The sequence below is a fragment of the Stomoxys calcitrans genome, chromosome 1 (genome assembly GCF_963082655.1).
Source record: "Stomoxys calcitrans chromosome 1, idStoCalc2.1, whole genome shotgun sequence".
NCBI lineage: Eukaryota > Metazoa > Arthropoda > Insecta > Diptera > Muscidae > Stomoxys > Stomoxys calcitrans.
The window spans coordinates 268,242,012-268,267,321 of record NC_081552.1 but is presented as its reverse complement, the minus strand read 5'-3'; the positions used below and the strand labels follow the sequence as shown (position 1 = coordinate 268,267,321).

General features: G+C 38.3%; 4 protein-coding genes across 5 annotated transcripts in view; 3 read left to right on the top strand and 1 right to left on the bottom strand.

Moving 5' to 3' along the window:
• LOC106095522 (uncharacterized) overlaps positions 1 to 23,613 on the bottom strand; it is a 49,436-nt gene extending 25,823 nt beyond the window's left edge. Inside the window, exon 1 of the mRNA XM_059360998.1 lies at positions 23,580 to 23,613. Within this exon, the coding sequence (XP_059216981.1) occupies position 23,580 (1 nt within the window). The 5' untranslated portion in view covers positions 23,581 to 23,613. The remainder of the gene's footprint in view (positions 1 to 23,579) is intronic.
• Positions 4,609 to 9,727, top strand: LOC106089743 (tektin-1). The gene is made up of 3 exons (XM_059360999.1): positions 4,609 to 4,888; positions 4,942 to 5,451; positions 9,053 to 9,727. The coding sequence occupies exons 1-3, from the start codon at positions 4,716 to 4,718 to the stop codon at positions 9,630 to 9,632; spliced, it is 1,263 nt and encodes a 420-aa protein (XP_059216982.1). The 5' UTR covers positions 4,609 to 4,715; the 3' UTR covers positions 9,633 to 9,727.
• LOC106090454 (E3 ubiquitin-protein ligase Bre1) lies at positions 11,915 to 17,048 on the top strand. Of its 2 annotated transcripts, none has more exons than XM_013256637.2 (4): positions 11,915 to 11,985; positions 12,121 to 13,234; positions 14,733 to 15,625; positions 15,692 to 17,048. In XM_013256637.2, exons 2-4 carry the CDS (start codon positions 12,125 to 12,127, stop codon positions 16,779 to 16,781), a joined length of 3,093 nt encoding a protein of 1,030 aa, XP_013112091.1. In that variant the 5' UTR covers positions 11,915 to 11,985; positions 12,121 to 12,124; the 3' UTR covers positions 16,782 to 17,048. The 2 variants fall into 2 exon arrangements, with proteins under 2 accessions (XP_013112091.1, XP_013112099.1); XM_013256645.2 differs by having other exon boundaries at positions 11,970 to 11,985; positions 12,092 to 13,234.
• The window catches only part of LOC106090429 (uncharacterized), a 90,095-nt gene continuing 88,373 nt past the window's right edge, over positions 23,589 to 25,310 (top strand). The window contains exon 1 of the mRNA XM_059360992.1: positions 23,589 to 24,296. The gene's annotated coding sequence lies outside the window, so the exon portion shown is untranslated. The remainder of the gene's footprint in view (positions 24,297 to 25,310) is intronic.

Below are 25,310 nucleotides of genomic sequence, written 5' to 3'. Positions count from 1 at the left end.
CACAAAAACATAAACCCATGGGCTCTGAAATGGTGTGCCAAAAACGTCCCCATAACATTTCGTATAGGTATTGCTTAATGGGATCTGAAATGGTGTGCCAAAAACGTCCCCAAAAAACGCCCCATAATATTTCGTATAGATATTGGTTATTGGGATCGAAAGGAAAAAACTTGGAGGTTATACGTATCCCTATATGCTGCTCGAAAGCTGTTTAAAATTAAAAATAGGACCAATTACGTAGTTGGTTGTGATTTATCTATATTATTGGGTTGCATACTAAATGAAACAAAATGTATTGTCCTTGAAATAGACATTACAAAAGTTTTTTCCTGCTTAATATTCAAATTATTTATTGCTATCGACTATGATTATTCTTTTCATACCATGTTCATTCATAATGTTTATATTGGGTTGCCCAAAAAGTAATTGCGGATTTTTTAAAAGAAAGTAAATGCATTTTTAATAAAACTTAGAATGAACTTTAATCAAATATACTTTTTTTACACTTTTTTTCTAAAGCAAGCTAAAAGTAACAGCTGATAACTGACAGAAGAAAGAATGCAATTACAGAGTCACAAGCTGTGAAAAAATTTGTCAACGCCGACTATATGAAAAATCCGCAATTACTTTTTGGGCAACCCAATAGTATTTCATATACTATGTGTACAAATTTTACCTCAATATTGGCGTAATAAAAGCATATATTTGAACATTAGGTCGTAATGACGTTATCATTTTTGGCTCTTCCAGGAGATGAGAGGATAAAACCTTATGGAAATCTTATACAAAATTGAAGTACTAATTCCCTTGTCTGCATAACTTTAATAGCAGAGACCGAAACACCCTATCCTATCAGAGCTTTGTTATATTCCAATGTTTTCTATACGTAGAAGCGCTTTAACGCCGAATGGGTAGAAAAGCCGTTTTAGTGTCTTGCTGCACTCGCTGGTTTCTATATTAAAAGAAGTAAAAAGGCGTCAAGGGACCAAAACCTTAAATCGAGAGATCGGTCTATACAGCAGCTATATCCAAATCTGGACCGATCTGAGCCGAATTGAAGAAGGATATCGAACTTTCCAACACAACTCACTCTCTCAAATTTCGGCGACATCGGGCAATAACTGCGCCTTTTATGGGCCCAAAACCTTAAATCGAGAGATCGGTCTATATAGCAGCTATATTCGAATCTGGACCGATCTGGACAAAATTAACGAAGGATGTCGAGTGGCCTAACACAACTCACTGTCCCAAATTTCGGCGACATCGGACAATAAATGCGCCTTTTATGGGCGCAAGACCTTAAATCGAGAGATCGGTCTATATGGCAGCTATATTCAAATCTGGACCGATCTGGAGCAAATTAAAGAGGGATGTCGAAGGGCCTAACACAACTCACTGTCCCAAATTTCAGCAAAATCGGATAATAAATGTAACTTTTAAAGGCCAAAGACCCTCAATCGGCGGATCGGTCTATATGGTGGCTATATCAAGATATAGTTCGATATAGCCTATTTTAGAACTTAACCTGCCTATGGACGAAAAAAAAAATCTGTGCAAAGTTTCAGCCCACAATATCTTTATATATATATATATTTATAGGGTCGGAAATGTATATTTCGATGTGTTGCAAACGGGATGACAAAATGAATATACCCCCATCCTTCGGTGGTGGGTACACAAATTTAGCGGGGGTAAATATAACCATCGAATATCGGTGTTTATTTTTGAGTGGTTGTTTGTGTAGTTTTTCACACATTGGGTTGTATTAAAAACTCACGAACAGCTTTAAATAATGAATGTATGAAACTACATTAAAGTGGGACAAGGAAATCGAGGGTCAGGCGTTAATGAGTTAAGTCACACCCGTGGAATTATTTACAATGGAGCTAAATCCAAATATGAATCGATATGGCCCATTTGGGCGTTATCGCTATTTAAACTCAGGGGCAAACTTTTACAAAAAAAAAATTCTGATAACAATCTCATATTTTTGGTCAATAACTCCATCAACCCCCTTTGGGGTTCATACATTAACGTCAAGAATAACTAAGGTATATACATAATTTGTATTTAGAATAACTATAAGGTGTTATTTTATTAAAAAATTTCTTTCGTGAAAATGTTTCCAATAGCTTAATCCGATACGACCTATTGTTAACTTTAAGGGATGCCAATTTCGTTGGAATTTCCACAAGTTGCGGAATTTAAAGTATGAATGCCTTATTATGATTTCAAATTATTTACTCTAGCTGATGGTTACTAGCCAATGCTATTATGTTTATATTTACTATAAGCTTAATAAATAAATATTTAACCATATTATATTGTAAAAATTTAAAAAAAAAAAAAGTTTATATCTATACAAAAATGTGGATATGATTAGATTATTTACTGGCTTCTCTAACTCTTTTATATTATTTATTCAGTACCAACACATAAATATGGCGCATGTTGGGGAGAAAAAGGAAAACATGAATAATGCGTTTATTGCAAAAGTGGATTAAACACCATATCACATGTCTTATACATTTTCCGCTACAAATAAATGATAGTATATAAAATCTAACAATGCTAGCAGAGGGCAAAAATGCCAATATACTGAAACCTAACCAACCTCTCCTTCAAACTAAGAACTGACGCGATCAAAATGTCTTAATGTGATATTGTTACCTAAGAAAACTTCATTGAAGTCCGTTCAAATATACTATAACGGAAAATCACATCAGCATTCGCTAACATTTTGCTAAACTCTATTATAGTTCGCTTACGCTCTCAATGAAATGTATGGAATGTACAATACATTGTTCACTCACATTTTACCATGAAACATAAATCGCCGCATGTCACCCGATTAATGAGAATTCAAGGCACAATAGCTGCATAACCATAACGATACAGGTATGGCAGCATAAACAAATCATAATCTATCCTGGCAACCAACAAAAAGTTATGTTGTATGATCAATAACACTTTAACCCATTGTGGACAGTAGACCAAATTTTTGAAAAAAGTACTATAAGTGCCACATTTCAATATCTGTACTCTTCGTCGTGAAAACATATTCACAAATTGGCATTGGTGTGGCTTAGACTCGATAGATTGGTAGCAAAGATGACTTACCAGGACCTTGAATAACTACCGGGTAGGCTCTACAAAAAGATACCTATGTAAAGACATTTTCCAATCTATCTGCCCCTTTCTGTGGCATATGGATAATATTCCAAATCTAATACAATTTAGAGGGTGATTTTTAGCTATTATCTTTTTGACAACATTAGTTTAAACAGCTCACACACGTTGTTGTGTTTCACTGTCGTCGTGTTTTGTTTCACTGTCAAACATCTACAGTTAGTTCTATAATTTAACTCTAAATCGTCTTACAAACGAATTACGCTTGCAAATTCTTCTTCAAAGATGACGCGAATCGTAACGTAACAGTGAATGGTGAGCGCCATGACATAATTACCAGATAGTGTACCGTAAAAATCTGAGTACAATTTTTTTCTCGCGAAGTGCACTATCTGTCGACGTGTTTTGGTTGTGTATGTGTATTATAGTTAAGAACCAAAACACACAAACAACGAAAATGGCGCGAACAGATAGTGCACTCAACATTTTGTTGTTGGGCAACTGCCACTACCTGTAAATGAATATGTCATGGGTGAGCGCTATCGTGAGATGATATCCAACTTTTTTCGCCCGAAATGCAAGAGCTTGACTTGCATGACATGTGGTTTCAACAAGAAGGTGCCACATGCCGCCCAGCACGCCTAACAATGGCCTTATTGAGGGGCGAGTTCGGTGAACATTTTATTTCAAGTTCGGAACGGGTCAATTGGCCGCATAGATCGTGCGATTTAACGCCTTAAGACTATTTTTTGTGGCAGGTAGTGTACCGTAAACAGCTGAATGCAATTTTTTCTGTTCTTTAACGGAATGTAATACGAATTTTGCCCATGAACGTTCCACTAAGGAACAGGGGCAAACTTCTCACATATCAATGAGTGCAGTCCGATTCAAGTTAAAGCTCAATGATAAGGGGCCTCTTTTTTAAAGCCGAGTCCGAACGGCGTGCTGCAGTGCCACATCTTTTTTGGAGAGTAGTTTTATATGGCATAGTACCTCACAAATGTTGCCAGCATTAGGAGGGGAACACCACCGCTGAAAAACTTTTCTGATAGTCTCGCTAGGATTCGAACCCAGGTATTCAGCGTCATAGGCGGACATGCTAACCTCTGCGCTACGGTGGTCTCCTTTAATCAGTCGAATAGGGCAATTTTTACACTCAATGTTTATGGAACACTTTGACGACATTTTCTAATTGATTCGTATGCCAAGAGTTTTCGCTTACTATAAATAGGTCCCTATGGCCCAACTTATGCTCAGTTCGAAAGAGGTTAAGAAAATGTTGCAAACATTTTCATATGTATGTTTGTAGTTATAGCTATTCTTTGCGCCTACAATCCAATCAAACCACCCTCAAAAAAGGAATGTAAATTGGCCAGCACCCACCGACACAACCATGCTCCACTGTTCTGTTTTTGGATTGGTTCCTTTGATACGGGGCAGGTAGTTATGGTGACATTATGAATTGAAAACTAACAATCGAATTGAGTTTTGATTCTTCCGGATTGGAGAGAAGACGTTCGTGAAGAAAACATCGCATATTCGCTGGCATTGTACAGAAATTTTGGAAAAGCAGACACTTGGCCATAATGTTGAACAATATGAGGGCAAAGCGTATGAACGGTCTGCACTTGACCGGGACCAGCCTTGGCCCGATGGCCAGATTACCACCCAAATATTCCGATGAAGATTGGGACTTCAATAATAAGGTCAAGCTTCGCATAACATGTGATCAGGAACGAATGGCCGAACGCATAATGGAGTAAGTTGAAATTTAGACTTCCTGAATATCCTTTCAAGCCATGCCCATTTCAGGGAATCGCGTCGTGTGATGGATGATGTCAATGATACCACCCGGAATTGGCAACGAGAGGTTGAACATCAGATGCGGGAAAGAGCGAGCGAAATTCGTTTCCTTCTAGACGAACTGAATAAGCAGAAAAAAACTGCTCTGCTGGAGGATGAAGCTTTGAATACATACCGCATGCGGATTTTGAATGCCATCGGATTTCTTAAGGAGAAATCGTTGGCCATTTGTCAACGCTGCTTGGTATTACGCGAGGGCCGTCTTGGTGTAGATCTTTGCGAGGATGAGGTCGATCGCTCTCTACGCTGCGAATTGAAGGTTATCAAAGGCTGCCAGTGTCTGATGGACAAAGCTCTGAAAGAAACCAATGAGCAATTGCGAAAATTGCGGGCCACCATGTATTTGTTAGACAAAGATCTGGCGCAAAAGGATCGGTCTCTATTAATCGATGAGAAAAATTTGACCTTAAGAGGAAACCAACGAGATGTGGGTGGTGGCGAACTGGCTCATCATCATTGGTAAGTTCTCAATAAAATTCTCAAAACCATTGTAAAAAAGAAGAAAAATTTTGCTGCAAGTTTGAAATTTCTAACAATTCTAAACTTAGAGAAAGTAGACAGAGAATAATGTCTATAGTCATAGGCGTATTCTAAAACAACAGTTTGGCAATGGGATCACAAACGCATCCTTTCGATTGAACAGGCTCCGTAATCTAAACGAAAGGGGCTTTTATGTACAAAAAAATACCTAAATATGTATCACCTTCTCAAATGGTCTTACATATCGTTTCACACTCAACGAAATTTGTTATTCAAAGCAACAAAAATGTGCTGCAAAAACAGTTTTTCTTTGCAGCAAACATAGTGCTGCTGTTTTAGCAAACATAGTGCTCCAGTTTTATCAATACATATGGCTATATCAACTAACAAAATTAGCTGATCTGCTGTATTAAATACAAAAATTTGCTGAAATATTGGAAAAAGATTGAAAAGAAATATGATGAAATGAAAAAAGATTTTGCTTTTTATTTGCTATTATTTTTGTTTGCATTTTACGACTGGTCGTGTGTTTTGATTTCTTTGGGCATTTTTTACAAATCGAGTCGAGCATCAGCATGGATTTCGAAGACTGCATAGCACAACAACTGCTTTGCATGCCATCACCGCACACATTTTCCGTGGCTTCAACTAGCCCAGGCCATGTGATAGGACGGTGCACGTGGCATTAGACCTATCGAAGGTATTCGAAACGATCAACCATGCCAAACTATTTGAGGACATCGCAAACACGTCCCTCCAACCAGGACTGAAATACTGGGTCGCGAATTATCTTTGCGGCAATTTGTGGAATTTAGGGATAAGAAGTCGAAGCACCGTCGGTGAAACTTGGAGTTTCCAAGGCTGGGTGATATCTCCGGCACTGTTTAACCTCTACCTATGCCCCAAAAGTAGAAACAAAGTCCTCAAATCATTTGACGGCAGCACTAGGAGTGCTGACAAAGAAACCTTATTGAACACGTACAAAGCAATTGCCCGATCTGTGGTAAGTTATGCAGCGCCGATGTGGTCTCGTCCGCTCTGTGACACGCAGTATAATATTCAGATATGTCAGAATAATATTCAGATATGTCAGAATTCCGCTCTTCGAACTGCGACGGGCTGTCTCCTCATTTCTCATATGTACCACTTCCATCAGGCGACAAAGATCCTACCCGTGCGAAGACGGTAATACAAGCTGACTAAGCAGCACCTTTTGGGCTGTTATCGCAGAGACCATTCAAATCATCATCTCATGAATAGGTATCCACCGCCCAGAAGCCTTTAGGTAGACCCACATGATATAGAGCGTGAGGTTCAGCGCTACCTCTAGTCAAGTGGAACTAGATAACATTCATATAGACATGGTAACGGTTGTGGTTAATAACTACTGGGTGAATGAAGTCCTTGGAGAATGACCGCCTCCCATTGCACCTGAAGAAAACCAGAGTAGTTATAGCTTAATTACCATCAGGTAGATGCAGTCACCTTAACTCCTACAGAGCAGGGATTAATGGCGACGTGTAGGGCATATGTCCCAAATGTGAACAGGGACCTCACGTCACCTGTTAAAATGCCCAGCCTCACCCACACAACTCAGACTCTCTGGAGGCACCCCATCTTAGCCCCAGAGTTCCTGGATCTGAATATTCAACAGAATCAGGCAAACGAAAGATAGAACTCAATAAACTGCTACAACTACAACAACAAATTATGTTGGGAGAGAATATTCTAATTTATGCAATATTACTGAAAAGAATTTACCTGATCAACAGATCCTAGATACACATATATTGCACCCGTTGGTATTCATTTCGAAAGGTGGTGAACATTTTCTCGTTAGTTTTATTGCTCTACTAATGCCCACACTGTTGTGGCTACTGGCTCTGTAGCTCATTTCTACTTATATCGATATTTTATGAAAAAACCAGGCACTGAAGCACACATCTCCATTTGCCTACTGGTCAATACCTCAATCAAGAACTTCCTTCAGAAACACACATTTGCGCAGGTCAACATTTCATTCAAGAAACTTCCTTAAATGTGTTTGTGACAGCATTTTTTTTTGACTACCAACGCGTTTCTGCGAGGAAACCGACTTGTTTGGATTTTCTGATATTTTGCCTTTTAACACAACATCAACACTAATCCATCTCTCGTGTTCAGTAAAGAAGAACAACATCATTGCAAAGGCATTCTCAACAGGGGAATGCCGCTTCATACCTACTAGATGCTTATGACGCATGTGTGCTGCGTATTGTTTACAATAACGGTGACTCTTTTACTGTGACATAAAACGAAGCGCACATTAGAACTGGCGAAATATCGATGGCACTATCGATATTTTTTTTGACTGAATATCGATTGATATTTTTCCGATAGATATTATCGGAAAAGTTAAATGTTTTGCAAAATTAAACAAAAATAGGCGATGCGACACTAAATGTATCCTTTAAGATGCATTGCGGCTATAGATCCGATAAGGCTAACATTTTGTATAATGATTTCTCGCAAGACTTCCAACCGATTTTATTATTCACGGTTTTATTTGGTCTTTGGTGCATTGATATTGATACTTCTATATAAATCGATCTCCTGATTTTTAGTTCTCATTTTCGTTTGAAATATAGAAAATGGGAAAATAACGATAGTATCGATACTATCGATATTTATTATTAAAACTATTGAAAACATCTAATGTTGCGATTATCGATAGTTTGTCAGCTCTAGCGCACATGCGCCTGTACTCAAAACTCTTTTATAGGGTGATTTTTTTGAGGTTAGGATTTTCATGCATTAGTATTTGACAGATCACGTGGGATTTCAGACATGGTGTCAAAGAGAAAGATGCTCAGTATGCTTTGACATTTCATCATGAATAGACTTACTAACGAGCAACGCTTGCAAATCATTCACTCCAAATGCGGCAATTTTGCTTATTTACGTAGCCATTCAACCAGAAATGAGCCTCATCGCTGAACGGTGAATGAACACATTTCGAACCGAACACTGATTTTGGTAATAAAATTCAATGATTTGCAAGCGTTGCTCGTTAGTAAGTCTATTCATGATGAAATGTCAAAGCATACTGAGCATCTTTCTCTTTGACACCATGTCTGAAATCCCACGTGATCTGTCAAATACTAATGCATGAAAATCCTAACCTCAAAAAAATCACCCTTTACAAGCAGCGTGTGCAATAAACAACATCAACATAGAAGCCGGTTGTACGTGCCGGAATGACCCGATGGAATCCTTCATCTACAAGGGCTGCCTCCTCGGTTTACAACACACTGCTATAACAACAAAAGGATAACATCAGTGTGTGTGCAGTGTGGGTGTGCAACCCGAACCCTTTTCCCATTTTCTTTCCAAAAATCTCTTTCATTTTATTTCTTCTAATAAACCCATTCATTTTCATTTTATAACTATTGCTGTTATAGTAGAACTACTGCTGTAATAGCAGAAAAATTAACTACTAACAGTCAGCAGACAGTGTTTGCTATTTTCAGCAGACTTTTTTCTATGAGTGCAGGAAAGCCGTGAAATTAATACTTTTTATAATTTTCTTCTCCATTTTTAGCCAATATTCTCTGAGTGAATGGCAACATACAACTTACAAAAATTTGGAAAATAATGCCAGGGAGTTGAACTCCGCTGCTCAACTAAGAGCCTATGTCGATTTGTTACTTAAACAAGTCTGCGAGGATATGCAAAATCAAACAGATCGCACCAACGAAGCCTTTGCTCGACGCATCGCAGAGCAGAGACATGTGAAGAATTGTTTGGAGAACAAGCATAGTGACACCATGAACCACATCCATGAAGTACAACAGAATCTTCAAATGCTCGACAAGGAGCTGTGTGATAAGAATAGAGCTCAACAATTGTGTTTGGCTCGCTTGGGCAATCGTGCTACACGTCCTGGCGTTGAGTTGACTTGTGACGAAGTTCAAGATGCTCTCTACCACGAGTTGGAAGCTTTGAAGGCTTCTCTATGCAAATTAAACAATAAGGTGCAGGAGAATAAGGCATCATTGCGTTACTTGATGCACGTCCAAGTTATGCAGGAAGAGGAAATTAACATTAAGGCAAATTCGATTAAAATTGATGAGGTGGATTGCATGACAATACGTCAGGCATTAAAATACCAATCGTTTTAAATAATCCCATAGCACGCACTCATTAGATTTTTAATGATGGTCAGTGGATGGACAAAAAAAATAATAAATGTTAAAATTTGCAATCGATTACTCAACACTTACTCTTTTATTTACTGAACACATTTTCTGCCATGATATGTTGTCATCTTTTTCCAATGTTCAATGTGTCAATTGTGATGGCAATCAAGGTTTATTTACTTGCCAAAAATCGCCTTATACGGAGCTTACTTTAACGTCATTAAAGATATCTATTGGGTTGCCCAAAAAGTAATTGCGGGTTTTTCATATAGTCGGCGTTGACAAATTTTTTCACAGCTTGTGACTCTGTAATTGCATTATTTCTTCTGTCAGTTATCAGCTGTTACTTTTAGCTTGCTTTAGAAAAAAAGTGTAAAAAATGTATATTTGATTAAAGTTCATTCTAAGTTCTATTAAAAATCCATTGACTTTCTTTTAAAAAATCCGCAATTACTTTTTGGGCAACCCAATATATACAAAATTTTACCCAAATCTGATAAGTATTGCGTTTTAAAGGGTCTCAAGAAGCAATTAAATCACGTTATGTACCTATTTAGACCATACATATAAACATTCGTATGAACATTGCAAGTCGGATAAGAATTGCGCCTACCAGATGTTCATATAGGAGTTATTTCATATTCAAGTCCGATTTCGACCATACTTAGTGCACGGGTTTTAAATCATAATAAAATTTAAAATACGAAATTATTTATAGCCAAATCGTATAAGACTTGGGCTTTAACAGTAAAATTTGATGATCGTTTATAGATCGATTTTGACCATACTTGACACGGATGTACTATATCATGACAGAACACAACATGTCATACTTCTGACAAGTCGGATAAAAATTGGGCTCTCCAGGTACTCAGGAGCCAAATCGTTTTATAGGAGAGCTATATTCAAACGTGGACCGAATCAAACCATTAATATGCTAACCGACCTATTGCAGTACTTGTTTGAAAGTTAAATTGCGTTTTGGAAAACAGACAGACATCGCTAAATCAGCTTAGAATGTCATCATTAACATATCTCGAAATATTGTCATGAAGACGAACATTGTACACAAATTTCACCACAATATTCATGATTCGTTTCAATTTCTTAAGAAATAGAAAAATTCCTGAAACTACTTCTAATGAACGTTGTAAGACAATTAATGGACATGCAATGAACCATAATGAATAATGAATAATGTCTATATGGTAACCAAAACCCAAATTCTCATTAATGATGACACTTTAGAGAATCTATCCTCGCGGATGTCGAGCAAAATCAGTTGATTTATGCGCCTTTGATGGGCGTAAGACCTTAAATCGGAAGCAATATCTAAAATGGTCTTTTTCTTAACAGTGCTGCAGATTCCGACTACGGGAAAAGTTCTCGACTCCAACTTCGAAGTCGATTCCGAGCACTAAAAAGGTGGTCTCTCGAACAGCTGTTAACAGCCGGATAGGTTTGACGGTATTAGGATGTCAGATTTTTGTTTGCATTCTCTTTGTTGTCATCTTTCTTTCTCGAATATTATCTGTTCATGTACACACACGTATACACACAAATTTTTTTTGTGTGTGTTGGTAAAACGTCGATCAGCTTGATGGCAAGATGGCGGATGGCAGCATGTGATTTATGATTGTTGTACAAATGAGACCACCTTTAATTATTTCGCCATAATAATAACTGTAGAAAAACACAAGTAAATATAATAAAAAAATATATAAAGTAAAAATATTTCTACAATCGGTCGAAAACTATGTAATCAGATATACATTGTTCATTCACAGTTCTTTTAAAATGTTCTCTTCCCTTAATTTGCTTCGTCCATCTTTTCAATTTGCACTTGTTCATTAATTGTCTAAACAAGGTATATTCATTTACAGATAGTGGCAGTTGCCCAACAACTAAATATTGATCGCACATCAGTCAAAATCAGTGATTAGTGCAACTATGATTTTGAGTATGTTTGCGCCATTTTTCGTTGTTTGTGTGTGTCATGGTTCTAAACTATAATACACACACACATACACAACCAAAACTCGTTGACAGATAGTGAGTGCACTTTGCGAGAAAAAATTGTACTGTTTTACGATACACTAACTGGTAATTATGTCATGTCTAATATAATAACACGCAACACTTGTCTAAAATGGGTCAAGAAAAAAATCTGTGTTCTGCGGTTTTTTAAAACAGTGGTAACCTCTCGGATCGATTTTTTTTCTGAGAGTGAAAAAATCGATAAATCGTCAAATGGTATTGCTATTTGCATTTTCGATTTTTATCCAAAAAAAATCGACATAATCTTATACATATTTTTTGTCGGCTTGTTGGAAATGTAAGTAAAACACAATTCAATTATCATTAAAAAAAAAACAATTATGCACAATTTTGGAACTTTAAATTTACAAATGCATTAAACTCTTTGCTTTTACACATTGTAGTTTACGAAACATTTTGTATTTTTATCCAGCAACATGTCTAAACGCGCTGCTGACGACAACAGCGGAGGTGGTGGTGCCTCTGCCAACACGAATCTTGGCCAGCCACCAATTAAGAAGGTTCATTTCGAGCCTCATTTGATAGGACCTGTGTCCACTTTGGAAGAGATGGACATAAAGGTTTTGGAATTTCAAAACAAGAAATTGGCTCAGCGTATAGAGCAACGTATGCGCACCGAGGCCGAACTGAGGCATCGCATTGAACAGCTAGAGAAGAGGCAGACGCAAGACGATGCTGTCCTCAATGTTGTAAATCGCTATTGGAATCAGTTGAATGAGGACATACGTGTCTTACTTCAAAGGTTTGATGCCGAAACGGCAGATGAATTGGAGAATCGCAATGAAAATGAGGTCACGACTTCGTTCTTAACTCAGTTGTCTACGTGGGACAAAGAGGAGCTGGACGATAAATTGGCCAATCGTGTACAGGTATCAAAGCGAGCTGTAGCCAAAGTTGTGCAAGTCATTGACCGCGTAATGCAAAGAAATGAAAAAATCACAATGGCTCTAAAGGGCGAAGTCCCATCGACGGCGCCAGCTGGTGCTGGGACATCAGGCGAAAGTGCCGGCGAAGAATCCCAAACCGATTCCTCAACTAATAACACTTTGCCCAACATCGAGGAAACCCTCAAACAAAACCACATTGAGATTATGACCGAGAATCGCAATTTACAAAATCTCAATACGTCGCTACATGAAAAATTCCATACAATGTCATTGAAAATGAAAGAGTACCAGGATGCTTTAACTGCAAAGGAGACTGAAAATGCCGAATTAAAAAATCAGATAGATGAACTTCAATACGATTTGGAGAAAATTCATTGTCGTAACGATAAGTTGGAAAATCACTTAGCGGAAGCTATAGAGAAGTTAAAGGCATACCACCAAATGCATGGCGATCCCAATAAAAGTTCCTCTACGTCGAAAGGGTCTGGACATACCCACGTCAGTAGCCATCAGGTGGAAGATTTGCAAAAGGAACTAGAAGAGTATCGAGAATTGGCAAACAATCGTTTGCAGGAACTGGATAAGCTACATGCCACCCATAGGGAGACCCTAAAGGAGGTTGAGAAACTCAAGATGGATGTAAGTTAACAAAACAAAGGACTATGTAAAGAACATTTTACTTTTTTAATAATTTTTTTACCTGTATTTATTTTATTTTAGATTTTTTTATTAATTAGATTTATTTTTTATATTTCATAAGGAAGGCGTTAGACTTAAACATAGACAAACGAAAGCCCACTTTTAGAGTTAAATTTCACAAAAATTATTTCTTTTCTGATGACAGTTAATGTCGTTGTAGCCACATTTGCATGTGGAGGTGGCGATCCTTGTCAATCTCCTGTAGCTGGGCAAGCTCGTTACGGAAACACGGTGGTCATTTGTTATTTAAGGTCGCCAATGACTCGCCTTGTGATATCGAACATCATAGGCACTCAGTATTTGTGCAAGAGCTGGTGGCGCCCGACCTCTCACTGAGACTTTCCGCTCGATACCGCTGATTGTCCGCCAATGCAGTTACAGCTACTCCGGATGAAGCATTCCACTATCCGCACCCTGTGGACGAGTCGGGTTGCTCGCAGTTAAGCTTATCCTGACAGCTATGAGCACCACATAGATCGGATCTCAAAGTTCCAGCATGTATGGTGCTCACAGATATCCCGTGCCGGGCAGTTAATTTTTACATTTATAAATGCAAGTGAATATCAGTATTCCTTCACATCAAAATTAACATTCGCATTTTAATGCTAGAATCGTTAAAAATGATTTATGGCAAACATTTCAAGGGAAAGTGTTATTTTTGTACCCACCACAATGGGATTGTGGATAAGATTAACTTTGTCATTCCTTTTATATAATCACATCAATCATCATCAATACAAGATATTCATCTCTGGCCCTATATGTTCTGGACTGCCGTCAAAATCTTGTAAGATTTAGCAATGATCAGAATGGTGTAACAAGCTACGGTCTCAAAATAAATAGGTATCAACGTACAAGTTGGCAATTTTGATGATGGGCTACATGGAACTATATATTATTAGTGCCATGATGTTTTATAAGATTTCATGGGAATTTGGAATAATTTATATTGGACCCATATATACTCATCCCCGAATGGAACTTCTCAGTAGTAGAAGTAGTATTTCATTGTGTAGGGAAAGGCAGACAACCTCCCCTTATTCCGATTTTTGGCCTTCGACAACGGGTATAAGGGTGAATAGTTCACGAATGTCATTGTAACGCAATGGTATGGTCAGCCTACACGTCAGATTTTTATCGTTCCTTGTTTGTTGTGTCCTTAGGAGAAAAGTGTTTAATCCGATGATATATATCTTTTTACCATGGGGGTTCGATTGGACGGGTTCATCATTATCATATAGTATACAACATACTGCTAAGCTTTATATTTAGAAGGCTTTTGGCGCAACAACTTAGAACAAGGCAAAATAGTCTGGGACATAGCTGAAAGAATTTAGTCTTTCCTATGCAAAGGCACATTCAATACAATTATATATAGTAGAGGTATACATATTGGTTTAAATATTTATTTTATTTTAATTTATGTTACCTTTTATAGATTCGTCAATTGCCGGAATCTGTTATTGTGGAAACTACGGAATACAAATGTCTGCAATCCCAATTTTCTGTACTTTACAATGAGTCCATGCAAATCAAGACGATGTTGGATGAAACTAGAAACCAATTGCAAACCAGCAAGAATCAACATCTGCGACAAATCGAAGTAATGGAAAGTGAAGAGTTGATTGCCCAGAAAAAGGTGCGCAGTGAAATGATTCAAATGGAAGATGTCCTAGCTCAAATTCGTAAAGAATATGAGGCTTTACGCATAGAGTATGAGCAAAATATGGCTGCTAATGAACAGACGGCACCTATCAATCGGGAAATGCGACATCTTATAACTTCCTTACAGAATCACAATGCCCAGTTGAAGGGCGAGGGTTATCGCTATAAACGTAAGTACAAAGATGCATCTGCAGACAATGTAAAATTGCGTAGAGAGTTAGAGGAGGCAGTAGCAAAATTGGAGGGAAATAAACAACAAAGTACTCCCAGCCAGGGCACAAATGGCGATGACGTTAAACAAGAAGGATGCTCTGCTGTTAAAGAGGAATATCCGGGTACATCGAGTGGCGCCGTTGGCAGTACGACGGCCTTGAGCGAGGGTCAAAGCGTTAAAGATGAGGGAAGCGCTCCCGTAAAATCTGAAGATGAAACAATGGATGATGACATATCGAAAGACCAAAAAGAGGGCATCAAGAAGGAGCAGTCATCACCAGGTGGACCCGAAAAGAAAGAACAGGCGGCCGCTACTGCTGCAGGTTCAACCCCCACAGGAGCGGGTGGAGCCGGGGCTGTTAAGCAGGAAAAAGATGCCAAGGATGTTCAAAAAGCAAAAGAAGTCAAAGTGCAAGAGTCCGAAATGGTGCGAGACTTGAAAGCACAACTAAAGTAAGTACCAATGAAAAAGCAAAAAAAAATTTAGTAGTTACTCATTTTGTCTGTTTCCAAATACAGAAAAGCTCTAAACGATCAAAAGGAAATGAAGCTGTTGCTCGACATGTACAAAGGTGTCTCGAAGGATCAACGAGACAAAGTGCAGTTAATGGCAACAGAGAAGAAATTGAGATCAGAAATAGAAGATCTGCGGCAGCAGCTAAAGAAAATTCAGGAAAGCAAACGCGAAGAGCGTAAGAAATTGGCAGATGAGGAAGCTTTGCGAAAAATCAAGCAACTTGAAGAACAAAAGTATGAACTTCAAAAGCAAGTTGCCAGTCAGAAACCACCGGACAACAATTGGGGTCCTGGGGGTCCAAATTATGCTCGTCCTTTTGTGGGATCTCATGAGGAAGAAGCGCTGCTTAATGAGATGGAAGTCACAGGCCAAGCCTTCGAAGATATGCAGGAACAGAACTCAAGACTCATTCAGCAACTGCGGGAGAAAGATGATGCAAATTTCAAGCTTATGTCCGAGCGTATAAAAGCCAACCAAATGCACAAGCTGCTCAGAGAAGAAAAGCAAATACTGGAAGATCAAATGGCCACTAGAGATACACAGATAGAAGCAATGCATATAGTGTTACGTAAGCTAGAAGAGAAAGAGCGTAGTCTGCAAGCCACCGTGGCGTCAATAGAAAAGGAACTGGTGCTGCGGCAGCAAGCAATGGAAATGCATAAACGCAAAGCCATAGAGTCCGCCCAGTCGGCGGCCGATCTCAAGCTACATTTAGAAAAGTACCATGCCCAAATGAAAGAGGCTCAACAGGTGGTGGCTGAGAAGACCAGCTCTCTGGAAGCAGAGGCCTATAAAACCAAACGTCTGCAGGAGGAACTGGCTCAATTCAAGCGGAAGGCGGAACGCATGAAGAAAATTGAGATGGCTGGCACCACCATTGATGAGGTTATGCTGGAAGAGATTCGAGAATATAAAGAGACGCTCACTTGTCCTTCGTGTAAAGTTAAACGCAAAGATGCCGTGCTCTCGAAATGCTTTCACGTCTTCTGTTACGATTGCCTGCGTACTCGTTATGAGACACGACAGCGCAAGTGTCCCAAGTGTAATTGTGCGTTTGGTGCCAACGATTATCATCGCTTGTATTTAACATAAGCAGTATAACACACAACACACACACCCACAACCATACACAGCAAAGAAAACAGGAGAAGTACACAGAGGAAGGAATAAATAGATGCATTGATCACTTAATTCATTACACTTCCATTATAATGTTTACGTATTTAGGTGAAGTTAGTATTAAATGTAAGTGAACACAATCCTAGAGGATATTCATATTAAGTTTCGCTATTCGTTTTTTCCTTAAGATGACAAAAAACTTTTAATCCTAGCAGAAATACATAATAAACAATATATATTAATATATATATACATAAATAATTGTGAATATTGTGTTTTTTTTTTTTCAAGAAAGAAAACAAAGTAACATTTTTATATGATCTATAGCGAGATGTTCAGTGCTACAACAGGCCATAGATCAAGCAGCGCAATGGGAAGCGGCGAACAGCTTCCATGTGAATTCCGTTTTTGGAGACTAATCGCCAGTTAAAGCATCTGAAGAGATTAACTTCTATCGGCAAATTAAAGTAGTTCTGGCTCAACCACGTGGTGTCAGATACATTCAATTCAATTCCTACTGCTAGAATTGATGCCCGCTTGTTACCTGAGACCTCACAACACTTGCTCGTTTGTTCAACCAATACCACTTGACGCCAAGACGCAGAGTTCTTGAATCAGTATATTTAAAATAACTAGCAAGGGAATTAGGGATGAAGACACAACGCACTATTTCAATCAGGGCTGCGGAGTCTAAGTCGGATTATTAAGCCGGAGTCGGGGTAAGCGTGCTCAACTCCGGACCAGACTCCGACTCCGGCATCAAAAACTCGACTCCTACATTTTTAACAGGAGTTAGGAATAAAACTAACCAAAAGCATGAACGATGGTTTTTCCTTTTCCCTTCCATTTTTTATGGGATCGCATACAAATACGAAGAAACTGGAAAGGTATTGTGATAAAAATATGAATAATACATAGTAAGTTCCTAGAAGTTAAAATGGGAATTTTATTAAAGTAGCACTTCGAGTGTCGAACGGCTTCTTCTTTGGCCACGAATATTGAGACCAGTCTGTTTATGTGTAAAGCCGTAAGTCGCTCTTTTTGTTGTTGTATCCATATTTCCATGTGGAAGTGGTGATCCTTGTCAAGCTCCTGTAGGTGAGCAAGCTCGTTCTGGTTCAAAGGACCGATAGCCGAGGGAACAGGGTGGCTGGCCATTTGTAATTTCAGGCCCCAATAAACCGCCTTGTCATAACGAGCATCTTAGACACTTAGTATTTATGCAAAAGCTAGTGCAGCCTGACCTCTCGTTCAGACTCTGCGCTCGATAGCTCTGATTGTCGCGACTGCCGTTGCAGCTATGGCCCAATGCTTAGGCCCACAAAACCCTATTTTTAGCTTAGTTCTCATTTTCAATTTTACGTGAATCAGCAGAATCAATGAATTTATGACAATGTAAATAAATATATAGCACACATAGGTACCTACCTATAAATAAAAGTGGGGACACTTCAGAGTTTATCTTACTTCTGCTGTTTTTGTTACTTGCTTTAGATTTTAGTGGCCGCTCCTTCAGTGTAGCTTAATATTATGAATTGCGTTAACATTGCTAACTGGAAGGTTGGCATCTTCTGTAATCGCGCTTCTGCGAGGTCTGATTGTGGGATGTTCTGAGGCTGGGGGTCCTGTGTGGTGGATTTCCTCATGTTGACGGAACGTCCGCACTAAGCTTGCCGTCAATATGGGTGCCATGGAGGAGTCCGAGGCATTCAGGCTGGCTAAGGAGGGGTGTACCGGGCCAGGGGTGAAAACCAGCAGCCAAGAGTCCCCGCGGCAAGCAGTAGTGGGATAGCGTACCTGAGTAAGGTGCCATCACCAGCTCAGCCAATACGGTTGGACCACAATCTTTTTTGTTGGAAAAATAAATTATTCTTTTTTTTTTTGTTATCTACCTATCCACAGTAACAGGAGTTCAAACCCCAGCTGGTGAAGAGTTGTTTTTTATGTTTTAGTTTCTTTTTTTTTGCTTTTTCTTCAGGTTGGGACTGCGTAACCGCATAACTGTAGTGTAAATAAACCCACTGTATATAAACATCGGAGTAAAAACTTCGAATCAAACAAAAATAAAAGTTTATTGTTTTTGAAAATAATTAATGCCATAGCAGATGTAATTTGAATGGGTAACCCATATCAACGTTTTGTTCCACAGTCATCGACTGGAAGGTTAGCATCTTCTGTAATCGCGCTTCTGCGAGGTCTGATTGTGGGATGTTCTGAGGCTGGGGGTCCTGTGTGGTGGATTTCCTCATGTTGACGGAACGTCCGCACTAAGCTTGCCGTCAATATGGGTGCCATGGAGGAGTCCGAGGCATTCAGGTTGGCTAAGGAGGGGTGTACCGGGCCAGGGGTGAAAACCAGCAGCCAAGAGTCCCCGCGGTAAGCAGTAGTGGGATAGCGTACCTGAGTAAGGTGCCATCACCAGCTCAGCCAATACGATTGGACCACAATCTTTTTGGTTTAAAACTTCAGTTTTTTGCTATGATTTTACATGCAATCTTATAATGCCTATACGACATACATTTACTTCTCACGTTTAGTCCAACTGCAAGTGACGCGGGTTCAAATCCCAGCAGCTCTGAAAATTGTCTATTTTATTTTTCAGTTATACCATTTTTATTCGATATGATGGTTATATGCCAAATTATTTTAGAATTCTGACTGGTTATATATTTTCACATTAATTATTTTCAAAAACTAAAGCATATTTTTGGTTTGATTATACTCTGATGTTTATATACAGCGGGGTTCATTTACACTACAGTTATGCGGTTGCGATTGTGTGAGAAAAGGCAAAAAACGAAATTAGAACAAAAAAAACTTTTGTTCACCAGAGCAGATAGTAACTGTGGATAGTTAGATTACTATGTGGATATTAACTAAAAAAATATTTAATTTTTCCAACAACAGAGATTGTGGTACAACCGTATTGGCTGAGCTGGTGATGGCCATTTACTACTCCCATTTAGTGCAAGTATAAGTGACGCGGGTTAAAATCTCAGCAGCTCTGAACATTGTCTATTTAAATTTTCAGTTAGATAGTTGGATGATGGCTATTTGCCAAGTTATATTGGAAAACTGACTGGTTATATATTATCACATTAATTATTTTCAAAAACTATATTCATATTTTTGGTTTGATTAGAAGTTCTCCGATGTTTATATACAGTGGGTTTATTTACACTACAGTTATGCGGTTACACAGCCGCAACCTGAAGGAGCAACAAAAATAAATACAATAAATTAGAACATAAAAAAACTCTTTTCACCAGCTGAGGTTTGAACTCCTGTTACTGTGGATAGTTAGATAATAAAAAATAAATATTTTATTTTTCCAACAAAAAAGATTGTGGTCCAACCGTATTGGCTGAGCTGGTGATGGCACCTTACTCAGGTACGCTATCCCACTACTGCTTACCGCGGGGACTCTTGGCTGCTGGTTTTCACCCCTGGCCCGGTACACCCCTCCTTAGCCAACCTGAATGCCTCGGACTCCTCCATGGCACCCATATTGACGGCAAGCTTAGTGCGGACGTTCCGTCAACATGAGGAAATCCACCACACAGGACCCCCAGCCTCAGAACATCCCACAATCAGACCTCGCAGAAGCGCGATTACAGAAGATGCCAACCTTCCAGTCGATGGACGTGGAACAAAACGTTGATATGGGTTACCCGTGCAAAATACATCTGCTGTGGCACTAAGCATTGCCATACCAAGTAAATGCTAAAAATAGAATTTAATGTGTGTTGCCAACTCAACCAATGAATAAAAACTTAATTAGTATGGAACATAACATACGTAACGACGTAACAACGTATTGCCATACGTCACATAAAACCAGTTTTATTACTGTTTCGCTATTTGTTTGAACGTTATATTTTAATATAGAACCATTTATTTCGGCTGTTGTAAGCAGTTTAGGGATAGGTTAAAGAGTTTATTCTGTTAATTGTCACTTTCCATATAAAGCCTGATACTATGTTCACTTTTCGTTTTTTGATAATCGATTTTAAAGCAAATAAACGTTTTGATTTCATTCAGTAGGACATTCCCGCATTAATAGCTGGTACTATGTCCCTTTTTAACCGTTTAAAACACATGTTTTTCGAGCTTACTTTTTTGAAACACTACATAAATAACAATGATAAAATAACTATTTTATTAAAATTTTACAAGTTAAGGCTGGTACTGCGTTTTTTTGGGGGAAAATTTCCCTTAATCGTTCTTTCAGTGGTTTGACAAGGTTACCACATTTGATTTTTTTGGGATTCTTTGAACAAAATGTTGCCATTTACATATAAAAAATAATATGGCACCAAGCAATTTATCAGCTGCTTTCGTACATGCATGCACACAAATGTGAGTGTGTGGATCGTACTCAAATTTCTTTCACAATCGTTATTTCTTCGTACAGATTTATTACAATAGTTTGTTATTTATTTATTTTAGAAGTATATTTATTTATACTTTTATACAAATAGTTTCTTATTTATGCATCCACAAATAATCTTTTTTTCCCACCTCGAGTAAATAAATGTGGGCAAGATCACTAACGCTAACAAACACTTAGTTACAATAAAAGTATGGCGATCGCGTTTATTTTAAGTAAAAAAACGACCTGTAGCGCAGCGACAGTGGTTTTGCTGTTTTTGGGGGTTTTGTTATTTTCCGCTCATTTTTGTATATGGAGTTTCACCGCGAAAACCGAATATAGTACCAGCCTTTATGGTTGGTACCAAGGCGGATTTAAGAATCCGCCACACATTTTTCACGGATACTTTTTTGGAAACACTACAAAAATCTCAATGAAAACATATTATTTTTATGAAGATTTTTTCATAAGTAATGGCTGGTACTGTGTTTCTTTACTCATAAGACTTGCTTTATGTGCGTCCAATACGAATAGAGTGCGCTCTAAACGGTATGTATTCTCATATGTATTGTACTTTTTTTATAGACATGTATTTACATGAATTTTCGATGAAATCAAAGCTCGATTTAATCGAAAAAGTTGCAAATTTATTTCAAAATCCATTTGTCATGTTAAATTATCGTATGTTTCACACGATGTTTACAACTTGCAGAGTTGCTATATTTGAAATAACATATGACATGTCTAATGGCGGCTTAATTTGACCTATACGTAAGATGCACGTACGCAAGTTTCTCTGGTTGTGTTGCGGAACAATGTAATTTCAGATATGACATCTTGATGACGGATTGAACCAAATGTCTTGTGGATATTGTACAAATGAGACCAACTTTTAAATCCGCCTTTTGACTTACCCAAGAGAGGAGAAAAAAGAATTGGAGGAACATGAAAACTGTCGAAAAACACAAGTTTATTAACAAAACAAAGCTAACAAGAAAGTCAAAAACGAAATAGTCGAAATAAACGATATGACTAAAATTTGTTACATGTACAGTTATTCCCTCTAACAATCACACCAAATCTCGACCAAATGTTCATATTTTTAATAGACCCCATAAGAATCATACCCAATAGACGCATCAATTACTACCTGTTTTGATTTCTGAAGGCTGGATTATGATCGCTTTTCGTGACGAAAATTAGTATTTATTCCCGTTTTTTTAGGCAATAATTGTCGAACCAAAAAAAAACTTATTTGATCTAGTAGAACATTTCCTCATTACTCAATGAATTGCTGAATGAAATCAAGTTTTTTGCTTCAACACGATTATCTCAAAAAGTAATCGCTATAAAATATTGATTTTAAGTCGCGAAAAAAGAACAGATAGCACCAGCCTTTAAGAGTGGATAATATAAAATAAGGCCCCTTACCGGGATCCACTGAATAAGGTTAAGCCAAGCGACCAGCCGACATACAATTTTTTTTTAATGTTTGGTAATACTTGGCATTGAGGATGTCAACTTGTTCTGGTTTAACATTCATTCTTTGTTTATGTTTTCTCCTATATGATGACCTTTACAATCGGCAGATTTGACATCCTTAATAATGTTCATGGGGCCTAACGCATGACATAATTACCAGGTAATGTAACGTAAGCAGCTGAGTACAATGTTTCTCGCGAAGTGCAACGAGTTTTGGTTGTGTGTGTGCATTCAAGTTAAGAACCATAACACACACAAACAACGAAAAATGGCGCAACATAATCAAAATCAGAGTTGCACTAATCACTGATTTTGACAGATAGGGCACTCAATATTTTGTTGTTGGGCTGCCACTACCTGTAAATGAATATATCTTGATCTAACCTTCTATTAGTGAATCCTGGCCCCTTATCATTGAGCTTAAACTTTAATCGAACTGTACTCATTGGTGTGAGGGAAGTATCCCCTGTTCCCTAATGGAATGTTCATGGGCATTTAGTATTAAAACTGAGTTAATTTTAGCCCGTTTTTACTTGTTTTTAAATTAAAAATTAAACAAATTAACTTGAAAAACTTTTACGAACAGACCTACTTTTATATAATCCAAATACTCACCACAGTTAAACAAGGTAATTTTCACCACAAAATGGTGAAAAAGAGGAGTGCACACCCAATCAAAGAGTCAAGCGTTTTATGTGATATGGAAATGTACGGCTACAGGCGATTTGGCGGTGGATAAATAACCAAAAATTAGTACAGACAAACATTAACAATACGTCAGAGTTTCTCTTTTTTTCCGCTCTTCACCGGTTGTACAAGCAGCGATTTAATCGTATATTTTATAATTATTAAAGGTCATCAGCCAATGCCACTTATTCTTTTCATACATTTTAAAATCAACAGATTTCATAACTCACTAATTCTAGTGACGCTTTGCCGCTCTTGATTTTCGTCGACGTTGACTGCTGTCTCTTTGGTTGCGTTTAAACTCCAGTGTGAGAAAGTATATGAAGTAACTCAATTGAAGACCATCGTCGTTGTTAAAGTAGTCGGGACAACGAAAGAACGAACAACATACGGACAACTCGCCGCGCGGTTTTTTTTTTTGTAGAACAACAGAACAACCAACGCAGCTAACATTTTAACTATTTGTCGATTGTGTTTCTTCACGGTTTATTTGTTTTTTTAGTGTTATATTGTGGTTATTCGGAAAATATAAATGAATTCGTTATGAATTCCCGATTTAACAAACGGAAGCGGATATGACAATTCGGCAACTCGTCCATTTTTCGGGGGTGTAGAGTGAATGTTTTCTTTTGCGGAAGCAATTAATATATTTATTTGTTTGTAAACAATAATTGGTAAAAGTTCTGAAAAGAAAGTGCATCCAAGGCGACAAAAGAAATAAATAATAATTGCAAGTGGGCATAGAACTAAAATTCGAAATTTGCTGATACAGAAATCTAAAGAAGTGAAAAAAAATTGTTATAGGCGAAAATTGATTTTTCCCTCTAGAGACACTGCGTGTTAATGTGTGTGTGTGTGTGCCTGTGTCATTTAACCGAAGAAGAAAAGGAAGAAAAGCAATATCAAAGGAAGTCCACTGCAATAAAAAAGGAATAACAAACAAAAAAGTAAGCAATCTTTTGCTATAATAATGGGGACCAACACAGTCGCTTAACTATTTCTTTGGCGACCAACAGGGTCGTGTGCAGGATATTTAGTCGTCTTGAGCAAGTAGAAGGGAAATTAGTGTTTCAAACCCATGGCAGCCGGTTATACGGATTGACCCAACAACAAATAAGTGTTTTATGTCGCTTTGTGCATGTGTTGCCCGCATGCAGGATCAAGTTCAGGATCAGCAGCCAACAGCAACAGCCTCTAAGAGTATTTTATTCATATCCTGACGTTTCTACAAGCAGCTGTCGGTTTTGTTCCCTTTGTTTGGGACTCGCTCGCTTGCTCAGACCCTCTCGAATAATGAAAGCCAGAATGGTGATGCGTGTTTAACTAACAGTGTATGTGCGCCACACATTGCCGCCTGCCAGCCTGACCCATCGTACACACACACACAATCTGTATGTGTGAGCGAACGCGTGTATGTGATAATTGTTCAATGCTTTAGCAGCATAAAAGTGGCATGCATTATTGTTGTTTTTGCAATGTGCTGCCACGGCGGTAGGGAAAAAAATATGCAATGAAGAACGAACGACCCTCATCTGAGTACACAGAGAGTTGCCACAATGTTTTGAATACTTATCAGTGGAAGCTGCAGTCCTCTGCCACAAAGAACGAACGTCGCAATAAAAGGGATTGAAAAAACCCACAGTGTTGTCAGAGGTGGGTGGTGAGGGTTGGTGAAATACGAACGAAATCATGTCTGCCCAGTACCATTTCACCTACCATTATGAACCTGCATTGGGTTTATATAAATTTCTATTTTGTCCTGCATGGTGGTGATATTTTGGGCAAATTGTGTCTATCCACCTGCAGTTTCCTCCCAATTCATCCCCATTTTGATTATGAAGCTGCCGTCGTCGTCGTCGTCGTCGATGTTGTTGTGTGTTGTGCTACTCCCTAGTTCTTTGCTAACGTCATTGTGCGGTGGTGCTGTGTATGTACCCCACAACATTTCGGCTCCCTTTCAG

Coding starts and splice junctions, on each gene's coding strand:
- LOC106089743 (XM_059360999.1), top strand. CDS start 4,716: ATGTTGAACAATATGAGGGCAAAGCGTATGAACGGTCTGCACTTGACC. Junction 4,889..4,941: donor ATGGCCGAACGCATAATGGA/GTAAGTTGAAAT, acceptor TGCCCATTTCAG/GGAATCGCGTCGTGTGATGG. Junction 5,452..9,052: donor GAACTGGCTCATCATCATTG/GTAAGTTCTCAA, acceptor CTCCATTTTTAG/CCAATATTCTCTGAGTGAAT.
- LOC106090454 (XM_013256637.2), top strand. CDS start 12,125: ATGTCTAAACGCGCTGCTGACGACAACAGCGGAGGTGGTGGTGCCTCT. Junction 13,235..14,732: donor TTGAGAAACTCAAGATGGAT/GTAAGTTAACAA, acceptor TACCTTTTATAG/ATTCGTCAATTGCCGGAATC. Junction 15,626..15,691: donor GACTTGAAAGCACAACTAAA/GTAAGTACCAAT, acceptor TTCCAAATACAG/AAAAGCTCTAAACGATCAAA.